Raw genomic sequence first — 14,366 nt, 5'->3', positions numbered from 1 at the left:
AAGAAAGAAAGGAAAAAATAAATAAAGTTATTAAAATAAAAAAATTTTTAAATATCAATTAAATAAATTTTTTAATAAAAAAAAGAGGAGAGCACCAAACCAATAAACAAATCCACCAATGATAATAAGTAGTAAAACGTTGTCCGTTCAGGTATTCCACAGATGCAGGGAACATCAAGTTGATTGTGGAGATTTAATCCACTGTTCCTGAGGCTGCTAGGAGAGATTTCCCTTTCTCTTCTTTGTTCGCACAGCTCCTGGGGTTCAGCTTTCAATCTGGCCCTGCCTCTGCATGTAGGTCACCCTCTGGCATCTGTTCTTCACCCAGACAGAAGGGGGTTAAAGGAGCAGCTGATTAGGGGGCTCTGGCTCACTCAGGCTGGGAGGAGGGAGGGGTACGGAATGCGGGGGGAGCCTGCAACGGCAGAGGCCAGCGTGACATTGCAACAGCCTGAGGTTCGCCATGTGTTCTCCCGGGGAAGTTGTCCCTGGATCACAGGGCCCTGGCAGTGGCGGGCTGCACAGGCTCCCAGGAGGGGAGGTGTGGATAGTGACCAGTGCTCGCGCACAGGCTTCTTGGTGCTGCAGCAGCAGCAGCCTTAGCGTCTCATGCCCGTCTCTGGGGTTCGCGCTGATAGCTGCAGCTCACGCCCATCTCTGGGCTCGTTTAGGCAACCCTCTGAACTCCCTCTTCTCGCGCACCCCAAAACAATGGTCTCTTGCCTCTTAGGCAGTTCCAGACTTTTTCCCAGACTCCCTCCTGGCTAGCTGTGGCGCACTAGCCCCCTTCAGGCCGTGCTCATGCAGCCAACCCCAGTCCTCTCCCTGGGGTCTGACCTCCAAAGCCTGAGCCTCAGGTCCCAGCCCCGCCCGCCCCAGCTCCCAAGCCTCTCGGGCTGGTGAGTGCCGGTCGGCCCCAATCCTCTGTGCGGGAATCTCTCCGCTTTCTCCTCTGCACTCCTGTTGCTGTGCTCTCCCTCTGGGCTCCGAAGCTTCCCCTCATCCCCCATCCCCGTCCCTGCCATTGAAGGGGCTTCCTAGTGCGTGGAAACCTTTCCTCCTTCACAGCTCCCTCCCACTGGTGCAGTCCCGTCCCTATTCTTTTGTCTCCGTTTATTCTTTTTTCTTTTCCCCTACCCAGGTATGTGGGGAGTTTCTTGTCGTTTGGGAAGTCTGAGGTCTTCTGGCAGCATTCAGTAGGTGTTCTGTAGGAGTTGTTCCGCATGTAGAAGTATTTCTGATGTATTTGTGGGGAGGAAGGTGATCCTCACCTCTTCTCCGCCATCTTGAAGGACCATCTTGCACTCTTCTCTTATGTTTCTTTTACCTTAAAAATTGTTTTCCTTCCTTTCTTTTTCTTTGTTTCTATTCTTCGTTTTTTTTTAAATTCTCAATGAGAAACTCTGGTTTCAAAAGGCTGTGATGATGAACTGCTCTAACTAGCATCCAGGCACAGACCTACTCAAATCTGCCATTGAATTGTGGGATGAGGGACAAAACCCCCAGTCAACTCTGAGATGCTGGTAGAGAGCCATCCAAAGCGTGGATGCTAAGTGAGGACAGGATCATTTCCTACCCCTACTATAAAAATTGGAGGCTTGCTGGCCAGTCCCTACAATGATTGTTACCCTGACTCTTCCCCTTTTGGCACCTTCTCCAGTACAAGACAAATGGTGATGGAATAGGTCAGACCTAGGGCTCTGGAGTCAGACTGCCTGTAGCCAATTTCAGCTTTTGCTAATCATGTGACCCTAACAGGGTCATTAAACTTTCCCTGCTTTGATTTCCTTATTTTAGTAATAATAATAGTACCTGTCTCATAGGATTGTTGTGAGAAATAAATGAAATATTGAGTACTTTTCACAATGTGCCTGGCACACAGTGAATACTCAATAAATGCTATCTAATACTCTGTACTTTTGGAGATACATATTTTAGGAATTGTATTTAATAGCTATGTGTGGCTGGTACAACAGGACATCCGCAAGTGAAGATGTTGGTTCAGAAGCCCAAGGCTACCAAGGCCAAAGTCTGTGTTATCTCTTGACTTTTTCTTAATGGCTGCTGTAGCGCCAGCCATCACATCCACATTCAGTTAAAAAGAGGAAGGAAAGAGTGAAGGAGGATTAGGCGGTGCCTGTGGTAGGAAAGCAGAGACTTTCTCAGAAATGCTCAGTAGACTCCCACTTATGTTTTATTAGTCACAACTCTGTCTCTTGTGCACCCCTCACTGGAAAGACATGATTTTGACATCCCAACATATAGAGTAGGGGAGGCAATAGAAAAGAAAGTTGGAATTTATCCTCTATTTTCTGCCACTGTTTCTGGGACTTGAGACACTGATAATAGGGACAGGAGAGATATCGGAGTTAATACATGGGCTGCCTTGAAAATAAAAAAGGAGTTCTTGTCCGGTAGGGAATTATGTACCTGCATTTTGCCCATCAATGTCTTGGGTCTTTAGTTTGGGAGACAGGGAAACAGGGCTGAGGTTTGAGGGGTTTTGTTACTTTTATTCCCTCTACTTTCCTTTAGGTGACAAGCCAGCTTTGTTTTCTTCATGTGAAGTATGGGAAAATTAAACATTATTTTTTTCAGTCCAGTCACATCAGCCATAGGGTTATTTAAAATACCTCCAAAACTGTTGTAATAGATTTCTATTCATCTCAGTTGATCTTTTCCTCAGAGTGTGTGTGTGTGTGTGTGTGTGTGTGTGTGTGTGTGTGTGTGTAGCATGAAATTTTTGAAAAATATTTTTCGTTACTATTGAAGTCTAATAATTAAAAAGATTGCTAGGAGTTTACATAATGAACCAGGAGTATCTAAAATAGAATAACATTTACTTAAAATTCTAGAATCCAAAATGCTTAGTCATTTTCATTTAAGTTTAAAACTAAAGCTGAACTTTGCAAACCTTTGTTTAAAAACATAAGCATGTAGAAAAGGATCATTTTCATTCTTTGTACTTATTGGAAAAAAATAATGAGAGAAAAATGCTGTAAAGTAATTTAAAATAATAGTGATAACAGAGATGCAACCAAATATTTTTTGTTGCCTGTCCAAGGGTTCACCTGCTGGCTTTTGAGGTGAGAACTCTGCAGATCCTCAAACTATGCAGAAAAAGTTTCAAAACACTTCAGTCTGGTAGTTCAGTTAAGCGAATAAGTACGTTCAAAGTCTTCATCCTAACATTTGGTACTTGAAAAGCACTAGGATATCAAACCAAAGAACAATTCACCGTCCTTTACAACATCACATCAATGGCCAACCATCAAAAGGGAAGATCTTCCCACAAATAGAGAGGATTTATTACAATCACAGCGGGTACAAACAGTTCTTTCCCAACCAGTTGCTGCCTCCACCATCAGCTTTTAAAACCAGAGCTTTTTGACACATCTTAGTAGCATTATTATTTCACTAAGCAGAAATATACCAAGGTGTTGAAGATGCTATTTTGTTCATCTATTACAGAAACTAAAAAACATTCTATTAAAATTTAGGAGCATAGAGGAAAACTTAGCTTAATTAAGTGACAATTCATCAGATGCTAGTATAAATTCAGAAAGTGGTTCTTCTGATTTTTCTGGGATGATAGGTTGTTCAAGTAACCACAATGACTGCTGTCTTTGAGAACCTTTCGTGTGCCAGGCACTTTATATTCATTACCTCAAATTCTTGCAACCAAGAATTTGAGCTAATGAATTTGTCTCCACATTTCAGGTGGGAAACTGAGTCCAGAGAATTTTAGTAAATAGGCTACTAGGGTGACAGACCTATTAAGTAGCAGGTCATGATTTACCCGAAGTCTTCCTGACTCTAAAGCACAATTTATACCATTCTCATATGATTAGAAACTATGTTTATTATTATTTTGAGAACAAATTTAAATTAGAGGGCTTCCCTGGTGGCGCAGTGGTTAAGAATCCGCCTGCCAATGCAGGGGACAGGGTTCAAGCCCTGGTCCAGGAAGATCCCACATGCTGCAGAGCATCTAAGCCCGTGAGCCACAACTACTGAGCCCACGTGCTGCATCTACTGAAGCCTGTGCGCTCTACAGCCCATGCTCCACAACAAGAGAAGCCACCGCAATGAGAAGCCCGCACACTGCAATGAAGAGTAGCCCCCCGCTCGCTGCAACTAGAGAAAGCCCGCGCACAGCAACAAAGACCCAACACAGCCAAAAATAATAAATAAATTTATTTTAAAAATATTTAATTAGAAATAAATAACGGGGACCACAGTGTCCTTCTGCAGGACAAGGTCAGTTACCTTAGAATTATGTATTTATTCATGCCCAGTGTTAGGTAGCCTACAAAATTAGCAGAAAAGGGGGAGTAAGCTGTGTCCTCCAGTTTCTTTCCCAGACCTGAGTTTCTCCCAGCTTGACCAGGATAAACTTAGGGAGGAAGCTCTCATACCAACACATTTGGTCTACTTCAAACAATTTCAAAGATTGGGGATATAAAAGAGAGTCAGATTTAGATTCCAGGTTATGGTTGCATAAAGACAGAGGCCTATTTTTTAAATTATTTTTATTTTTTATTGAAGTATAGTTGATTTACAATGTTGTGTTAGTTTCAGGTATACAGCAAAGTGATTCCGTTATATTTACATATATATATGTGTGTGTATATATACGCATTTCAGATTCTTTTCCCTTATAGGTTATTACAAAATATTGAGTATAGTTCCCTGTGCTATATAGTAGGTCCTTGTTGGTTATCTATTTTATATATGTGTGTATATGTTAATCCCAAACTCCTAATTTATCCCTCCCCCACCCCAACCTTTCCCCTTTGGTAACCATAAGTTTGTTTTCTATGTCTGGATCTATTTCTGTTTTGTAATTAAGTTCATTTGTATCATTTTTTTAGATTCCACATATAAGTGATATCATATGATATTTGTCTTTGTCTGTCCTCACTTAGTATGATCATCTCTAGGTCCATCCATGTTGTTGCAAATAGCATTATTTCATTCTTTTTTACGGCCGTGTAACATTCCGTTGTATATGTATAGCACATCTTCTTTGGTCGATGGAGACTTAGGTGCTTCCATGTCTTGGCTATTGTAAATAGTGCTGCCGTGAACATTGGGGTGCATGTATCTTTTCGAATTTGAGTTTTCTCCAGATATATGCCCAGGACTGGGATTGCTGGATCATACGGCAACTCTATTTCTAGTTTTTTTCGGAACCTCCATACTGTTTTCCATAGTGGCTGCACCAATTTACATTCCCACCAACAGAGGGTTCCTTTTAGGAGAGAGGGCTTTAGAATGGCCAGAATTTATGGTCTCAGGGTAATATTCTCAGAGGGAATTGAGTGTACCACAAGAGCAGGTAGAAAGAAAGTTCCATGATCATGAATTGATTTCAATGCATGTGATCTCAACTTAGTGTACCTCTGGCTGACCACCCATCAGGTTTTACTCCATAAGCATTTACATAACAAAGTATTTCAAGGAAATGATTATTGAGCTTACAAACAAAATAATCATTTTTAAGGCTGCAGAAAACTTATTGATGTCTTTCAGGTATAATGACAAATCCTACAGATAAGCTGGGATTTATAATGGAAAGAAGATACTTCAGTTTCAATGACAGAATTTTTCTTTGTAAATTGGGGGCTATCATAAGTGTGTTTATAAACCAAATTTCCACACCTTTGGTTTAGACTAAATTCAGGGAATCAGTGAGTGGTTTCACAAAGGAGTGAAATAAAAATTTGACTTAGGTGATCTCAAACCAGTTTTTTCTTTTATCTTTTCTGCTTTCATTCAGGTGTGGATGGATCATAAGCAGGGATCCTGGTGCTACCAATACAAATCATATTTCTAAATCTGGAGGTATTATTAACTGTGTTTTCTGTTACTGCAACCCAGCTTTAGACCCGGGACTTTTGAATTAATATAGAACACAGAACAAACACACTCCCATTAGGGATACACTCCTGCTCGTAGTGGGACTCACCACCTGGCGATCCCTTTGGGCTCTTCATTACCTGACAAAAGAAGATTGGTTTCCTTTGTTGAAAGGTCTGTATTTTATTCTTGAATCATCGTTGGCACACACTGGCTGCAGTCAGAGTAATGTTTTTCCTCAATCTCTGCAGGCTTTAAACACTTCTGCCTCATCTTGGTTCTTCCAGCTCAAAATGAATCCTTTCCCATAACTGCTGACTTATTTAGCATCTGTACAATGGCATTCATTTTCTGGCTACTGATTCCCATTTTCCTTTTACACAATCTTGAGAAACATAAAAGGAGACTGCTTTGGCCTTGGATGTTTGGTTGACTAGTAAGCTGGATATTTAATGATTGCTGATTGCTCATGCTGTTTCCCTATAGATCTGGTCCACGTAATCGCTCATCCTTGCTTTAGATGGAATCACTCTTGTATTTAAAGATGATTGTCCTGTTTAGGAAATGGTTTTCATTATCTGGATTCGCTATTGCTCCTCTTATTGATCTATTCTTTTTCTATAATAAGATGTGTATTCATTTTTCCTTTTATCAGTTGTCCTTAAACTGCCTATGATGATAGATCCATCTGGGGGCTTGGGGGGGGGAAGGTGAGTTCTTTTTTCTCTTTAATAAATGCAGGTGAATCAGTCACTCAGGATTTAAAATTGGTCCTTGTTTTTGTTTTTTGTTTTTTTTGTTATTGTGGTACGCGGGCCTCTCACTGTTGTGGCCTCTCCCGTTGCGGAGCACAGGCTCCGGACGCGCAGGCTCAGCGGCCATGGCTCACGGGCCCAGCCGCTCCGCGGCATGTGGGATCTTCCCGGACCGGGGCACGAACCCGTGTCCCCTGCATCGGCAGGCGGACTCTCAACCACTGCGCCACCAGGGGAGCCCTCGGTCCTTGTTTTTAAGGACCACCAGGTACAGGTTTATTCACAAGTGTGCAGAATTATCTGGGAAAAAGGGAGGGAATTTTTTTTTTAACTGCTAAGCTAGCAGTTGCACTTAGACGTCCAACAAGAAGCACTAGACAGAATGTCTCTCCCGGGATATGTCCTACTTCTTCTAAAACCTGTTGTTGGGCCCATGAAATACTTTGAACTGCTCAGAACAAAAATGTAATACAAACACCAGGTAGTGATAGTGTCGTTCATGAGCCTATTTTTGCAGCTGGAGACTAGAAGTATTTGAGATGAGGTTCAGCTGAGGTTCCCTTATTGGAGAAGAGTTACCTAATCAGGCTTTAAACCACATCAAAGTGTGAGCGTGTCAGGCAAGGTGACAAGTTCATAGCAAATGTTAAGAAAAGATACAATGTTATGACATCTAGTATAAAATATTATTTTATAAAAAGAGTATGATTTTTCCTAGTTCAGTATCTTTCTGTTTACCTTCTTGATAGAATGTGCCGAAGTTAGGCCTTTGGAACCTGAAAATCAAATTAGGACTGAAGAATCTCCTGAATTCTGTTGCAAACAAAACTCAACCAACTGAGTTGAGAGAGAGAGAGTATGGGCACAAAAATTGTATGACCGTGAGGACAGAACATGCCACACTTGGCTTCCTGATCCAGCTGTTAGAGAACCACCTGACAAGCCACTGTGTGTACATTCATTTCACCTTTATGGGTCCATGTGGAGATGGTATTAAATAGTGATTGATAGCATACTATCATAGCCAAGTGCAGCTGGTTTGAATTGTAGCTCTACCACGACCTACCTATACGTCCCTGAGTTACTGTGTGGAACTCAAAGTCTCACTTTTGTCATCTGTGAAATGGGAATAAAAATTTTACCTCTATCATGTGATTTTTTTTTAGATTACACAATGATAGTGCATATACAACATACAGTACCTCTCCCTGGCCAAGTGTTCACTAAATGTTGGTTATTATTTTGCGGTCATCAAAGGATGCAAAACTTCCTTACAGGAAAAGATGATACCTACAGGACTCCCCAGAAAATCATGTACGTTGTATTGCCTTGAAAGGTCATGGTTAACTAGCCACGTTTTGCAGGCATTTATAAATGTGACCTTTTAGTGTATATTGTTATTCAGGGGTAACTGTCAGTAATTCCAGGAAGAAACCTGAGGGGTATGTGGCATAACTCCTGGTGGTCATTATGAGACTGGTGGTCACCGGGCTCAGAGTTGAGAGAAACTGCTCTTTTTTTCTAGGTTGGTTAGACTTTTGGCCTTTTTGATTATTATTTGCCCCAAATCTTTTGGTGCTTTGGCGGTGAAAGGGGTATTGGTTTTCAGAGGCCACTGGAGTGTGGGTCCAGGGTAATTGGCAGGAGGGGGTAAGTTTTAGGAGGTCCTATGTTACCATTGTGGACTGTGGTGCTCACGGCACAGGGCACTCTTCTTTCACTCTGTATGTGGTTTACCCGACGTTTGATGACTTCTTCATTCCTACATCATCCCTGTGAGCATAAATACAAATAGGTCATGAAATGTGAATCAGACTTTCCCCTACATAAAAGTCCTCTCAGGATACTAGCCACTTAACCTATGGCTATTTCCTGAGCTATAATTAATTACCCTCCCACAGGTAGGAACACCACTGATTCAAAAATCCATTGGTTTCCCATATTATCTTTCTCCCTTTATTTTGGTGAAATTCAGGAAATTTTGAAATTAAATCATTTCTGAAGTTGTACATTATCAAATGTCACAGTAAAATTATCTGAATGCCTCCTCTCCATGTGTAGTTTCAATTTCCTGAAGGTCATTTCTCCCTTCTAATTACAAGCACTCCAAGAAGAATTAGTTTGTGCAACTCAGCATGAGAGCAAGTAACTCTCATTTCTTCAGGCTGAGTTGAATGCAGGAGGCTTCCTGAATCTGCCTGAATACAACTGCTTAAGCTACAAGATAAGTGTTTCCTGTTCTGTTATTATTATTCTATTTTTAGAGCTAAGGGTCACTAGGGAAATGGTCTCCCAGTGACCAGAAACTTGTGCTTGATATTTCTAAAGGAATTTTGCCCTGGTGATAGGTAACAGGGAAGCTTGTGTTGTTTCTTTTCTTTTCTTTTTTTTCCCTGAAGGATAACATTTAAAATGTGAAAGGTTTAACTGTGTGTTAAATGTTATTTTAAAATTACAAGGTTGAGTTAGACATATTTATCACATCCAAGCGTACTTTTAGGGGTCTTGCTGTTTGCTCATGAAAAAATAAAAACATACATGTTCACTTGAGAGGATTTTGCTTTCCCATAAATAAGGGGCTGGAATGTCTTTCCAGACTGAGCTTTTCTGTTGTTTTCGCCCCTCACCCAAGTAACTACACTGGAAAAGGGAATGGAGATTAGCATCGCATTTCAGGCAGAGCTAGAAGGTCTTATGTTGAGAGTAGCATTCAGAATTTTCCCTGGACTCATTCTCCTAATTTTCCTGACTGTAGTGCATGGACTCTGTTAAATTTTGTTGTGGATTCACTATTAGGCAGCTAAGGGCCAAATCATACCAACTGTTTTAGAAGCAAAACTTCTGTGCCTCCTGGGATCCATCACACAACCTCCCTCCCTTTATTCAGAGTTTTGTGCCTTGTCAGGTTCTAAAGTTGGCTCCTAACAAGTGTTGTATCAAAACAAAAATAATTCTGCTTCCATTGTTCTCATATCTTTCAAACTCACGTGGATGGGGTTTAATCCCTTAGTATAAGTTCTTCTATTAATGCAACCTTACAAAATAGTCGAGATCCTATCTTGTCCCTTATAGAAACTTTGAAAATGGCAGTAATATTTCTCTTTTATTTGGAATCTGAGAACATAACAAAAAGGTCTAAGAACTCTGTAGTACTTTTCTCTCCCCATCTCCTTCATTTTCAAATCACTAAGTAGGAGCTGTGGCTCTTACTTTAGCAAAATGATGTACTGTCTACCACTTATAATGGTTTATTATGCACCAGGAACAAGGTTAAGTACTTGGCATGGCAGTTGACTCTTGAACAACATAGGTTTGAACTGCACAGGTCCGCTTATACGCAGATTTTTTTCACTAAATACGTAGTACATGATCCGCTGTTGGTTGAATATATGGATGCAGAACCGTGGCTACGGAGGGCCAACTATAAGATATACTCAGACTTTTGACTGCTCAGGGGTCGGCGCCCCAAACCTCCGCGTTGTTCAAGGGACAGCTATACTTTGATTCAGTTGGTACAAGGAAGTAAAGTAGATATTAACATCCACATTCTAAGTGGGGAAACTGACACTTTGGGAAGTCAATTTCACATATGTAGAAAATGAAGGAACCAGAATCTGATCACTGGGCCCCCTCTCATTAGGAGGCCACCCTCAAAAACGCGTATATGCTGAGTGTGATAGGAAAATGTAGTATCAAGTGAAGCAGTGTGCAGCTTCATCATTGAAAATTAGCTCTAAAGATACCATGTTCTCCCTCTGCCTGGGAGACACCAGTGTGCATACGTGCCCATATGAGGGGGTACAGAGATTACCACATGCCCCTGTCACACTTCTAGGAAGGTAGCAAGTCATTGTCTCTCCTCCTTCAAATGTTCCGGCCCATCCTTTGCAAATATCCTTCTAAAATGAAGGTGGCAGATGAGAAGCAAAGAAAATAACTACACAAGCTGCATGATAAGTTGCCATATTTCCTAGTTAAGTAAAAAAATTGTCACACCTCACATTCAAGACTGAATTGAATAAGTATCCTCATTAGAGAATTTCATGCATGCACTGAGTCAAATGCCTTTAGTAAATAACATGTTCTTTGAAAGAGAACAAAAGACTGTGTATATATACTTGGATTTGTTTTCTGTGTGTTTATTAGTATTGCAGTTCTTTGATGAAAGTATCTCCCATTCAGTAGTGTCTTTGTGATCTTCAGTGCCAACAGCCATAAGAAATAGGTATCCAATAATTTAATAACTATTTATTGCAAATTAAGACACTCCCATAGTTTTCTGTGTACCCAGTTTTGGGCTCCGTACCACATCCTCTTCCTTTGAGAACACTGAAAATGAAGACTTGGTTTCAGTTGAGACTTTTTCTGTATCCCACACATCCATCCAGAATGGTTAACATTGCTAAGTTCTTTGTTAAATTAAAATCAAGTGCCTGGCTAAACAACTGAACAAGGAATGTTCAAGAGCCCTTCAGTTTTGATTTTAGCTTGTTGTAATTTTCTGATGATGATGCAAGAGTCTACACGAAGGATGACAGGGCTAGAATTGGGAGCCATTTTGTTGAGAAAACTGGAAATCTTCACCCTTTTAAAAACTTACACTGACTAATATCACATTATTTCTCAAATTAAAGGTTACATTTTCTGCCTCCCTGAGACTAATGTCACTTCTCCAAGATGAGAACAAGAGCGGCATTTGGCATTTGTTTATCCCAAACCCAAATCGCTGACCCTTTGTTTTTAGTACTTTGCCCTTCTGCTTTTGCTTTTTTAATTTGCTTGTGACTCTCTGCTTCCCCCATCTTTTTTTTTTTTTGGTACAATGATTCTTACCTTGTCTTTCCCCAGTCCGTTTCTGACCTGGAGAGACGTGCAGCATGTTATTGTAAGGACTTCCCGTGCAGGACATTTGAACGCTAATGACTGGAAAACCAATGCTGCTGGTTTTAAGGGTGAGAACTTCTTTCATATTTTGTCACAGGCAAAATATTTTTATTTTTCCCCCATTTTAAATGGAGAGCAGGAAATAGAACCCATCCAAAGAAACTTTAAATTTTGTACTGACACAGGAAGAGCTTGACCTCTTAGTAGAAAAAAAAAAGGCAGGTTCCTTTTTTTTTTTTTAATTAAAACAACACATTTAAGGCAGATTTCCTTGGCTTCCCACATCATAGGTCAGTTTCTTTAAAGGTAACCAACTCCCAAGTATTGTCGACCTATGGGGCTCCTCATTAGTTTATTCTTTGGTGTCATCGATTATCTGAGTGGTATTTGTAACAATGTATTTAAAAATTCCTTACCTTCTGGAGTGATTACTTCCAGTTAATAATAGCTGGTATCTTTTGTTCGTTTGAGGGTAGCACTGTTAGTTGCTAGGCTATGCTTTTCTACATATTTTGTTTTTATTGTTTTTTTTTTTAAACCTTCCACAAACAGAAAAATAGGCATAATTCTAAGACGTTACTTTACATAAACTAAAAGTTCTTATGAAGCTTTATAATGCGCAGTCTTAGGCAAGTATGCACAGGATATAAATAAGTGCTGACTATTTTTCCCATGGCTGATGGGGATTCTAGTTCCATCAAGCTATCTTACTAATGGTAGCCATTTTGTTTATTGTCATCCATAACATATGCTATAATCAAAAGAAAATAATTATATAAAGTAGTTGTCCTATAGTGTAGTATCTTTACTTAGGTTTCAGATCATCTAAATTTTAATCCATTAATTTAATTTACAACAAAGATTACTTTTTGTTGTATCTGCAGACTTAAATTTACTCCCAAATAATCTTTGTATCATTATATATCCCTATGGATGAAAAACAGTATTCTATAACATAAGGAATATCTACTTAAAAATTATAGTTCTGGTCCTCAGATCATTGGTAATAAGCTGAATAATCCTGGGCAAGTCATTTAATTTTTCTGGGCCCTAACTTCCGCAACTTAAACAATTTAGAAGCTGAATAATATTATCTACATGGGATATGTTACATATGATTTTAATATATCCTTAGTGTATTATACCCAATGTATATAAATATTCATGCTGAAAATGTAAAGTGTAATTTTAAAAATTATTTGCAAGCAGCTTACTAATCGTGCTTTGCCAAAACCTATCAATATGCCAGGGAACCAGCGCCATATAAAAGAGTTCTTTGATTAACATCTTCACTGAAGACTTCACTTTTAGAAAACAAGAATGTCCCTCTGCTTTCGAGTATTATCAGATACCTTTCTGTGCTTGTAAACTATGTAATGCAGCAGTGTTCGATGAGCTTTTAATCTAAAGCATTGTAAATACCTGTTGGGATCACATTTTCTGAAGCTCAAATCAAGACACGTGGTACCAGAATAGCAAATGTTATGTGCAGCATCAAAAATACTTGAAATTTCAATTGTTCTAGAAAATCCAGGATGTAATTTGCCATATGTATGTTTCCTTTTGATTAGCTTCCCCATGCTTCCAGCCCCGACTCTATAAATGCAGGCAGCCAAGGGGTTGGGTTTGGGGAGGGGGGAAGAAGGGATCAAAACACTGGCTGGTTCAACACTGCAATGAACTTCTTAGTAGAAGGTTCACAGACTAAGTACATTGACCTCAATGAGGCTGAGGAATCAACTTTAACCCAAATAAAAGTCTTAGTTTTACTTACTCCTTTTTGGCAACTTAAAAGGAGCAAATGGTTCTAATAAAAAATGCAACTCTTTTGAAAACCTCTGTTGGTTTTGGAGAGGGGGAAGCCGAGGATTTAGACTAAATCACCAGATCCAAACCTGAGTCTGAAGGGGGCCATACACTGCTTCTGGCAGGGAGGAAAGAGCATTTTACTATTGCACGTGGCAATATTTAGTATAATATTTCACTCTTCTCTTAGATTGCTGCCAAGAGTAACAATTAAAGTTCACTTTTTCATAGATGAATTACCCTGAACCGTCTGGACTCCCAGTGGAATTGTTTTGTAATTTTGTTGATGGCAAGCCCCATATTTCATCTAAACATGATCATAATAAGAATGATTTTTTTAAGAGTTATTTTCTTCCCTACTCGAAGCATTCCCATCCCCTCCCTAGCGTCCCACAAATAAAAGTGATTAAGGCAGAGGCTAGCAGGAGAAGTGACATGCTTCCGGGAAGGAGAGAATGCAGGTCACTAGGACTGGAAAAAAGATGGGCTGACTTTTTATGGAATAAGGTCTGAACGAACAAAAAATAGTGAAGGCTTGGAAGAGGTTCATGCAATGAGAGCTCATATTTTAAATTAGGTCAGCCAGCTTTTGCAGGCGTTGCTTAGAGGGAACACATGGCCAAATGTTTCTCCTTAGGAGAAAACGGAAGTTGCCTGCAAGCAGAAGCCTGCAGCCCTGGGTGCACTCCCTCTTACCACTTGGTTTAGTCCTAACGCTGAGTGAGATGTAGGTATGAAACGAATCTGAAAACACCTGTGCTTCCCTGGGCTTGCTGTTGTGCCCTGATGTTGAGAGATTTAACTTGTCTGAAGAGTGGGCTTTCGTTTTTGTTTTTGAAACCACCAGAATTTCATAAATTGCTTGGCAGGTACTCTTCTGCAGTGGGGCCGTCAGTACGAACATGTGAATTTCCTTCTCATCAGGTAAAGCAGAAGCAGCTCAGAGTAGCAACCAGTTAGGTTTTGGGGTCTTGCCATCAATAGACTTGATAGTCTTAGTTCTCACTGATAACTTTGGAGAAGCCAACACCCTACAGATCAGTCTTTCCCCAAACCCTG

At 40.2% G+C, this 14,366-nt stretch overlaps 1 protein-coding gene across 4 annotated transcripts in view; it reads left to right on the top strand.

The window, feature by feature from the left end:
* LOC132427286 (proprotein convertase subtilisin/kexin type 5) overlaps positions 1 to 14,366 on the top strand; it is a 405,656-nt gene that overhangs the window by 225,473 nt on the left and 165,817 nt on the right. For all 4 annotated transcript variants that reach the window (XM_060014607.1, XM_060014609.1, XM_060014610.1 and 1 more), the window contains exon 10: positions 11,466 to 11,569. In XM_060014607.1, coding sequence (XP_059870590.1) covers positions 11,466 to 11,569 — 104 coding nt within the window. The remainder of the gene's footprint in view (positions 1 to 11,465; positions 11,570 to 14,366) is intronic.

Source organism: Delphinus delphis, chromosome 6, assembly GCF_949987515.2.
Source record: "Delphinus delphis chromosome 6, mDelDel1.2, whole genome shotgun sequence".
Taxonomy (NCBI): Eukaryota; Metazoa; Chordata; class Mammalia; order Artiodactyla; family Delphinidae; genus Delphinus; species Delphinus delphis.
Note: the sequence above shows the minus strand (reverse complement) of the source record. Positions and strands in the feature narration are given on the sequence as shown.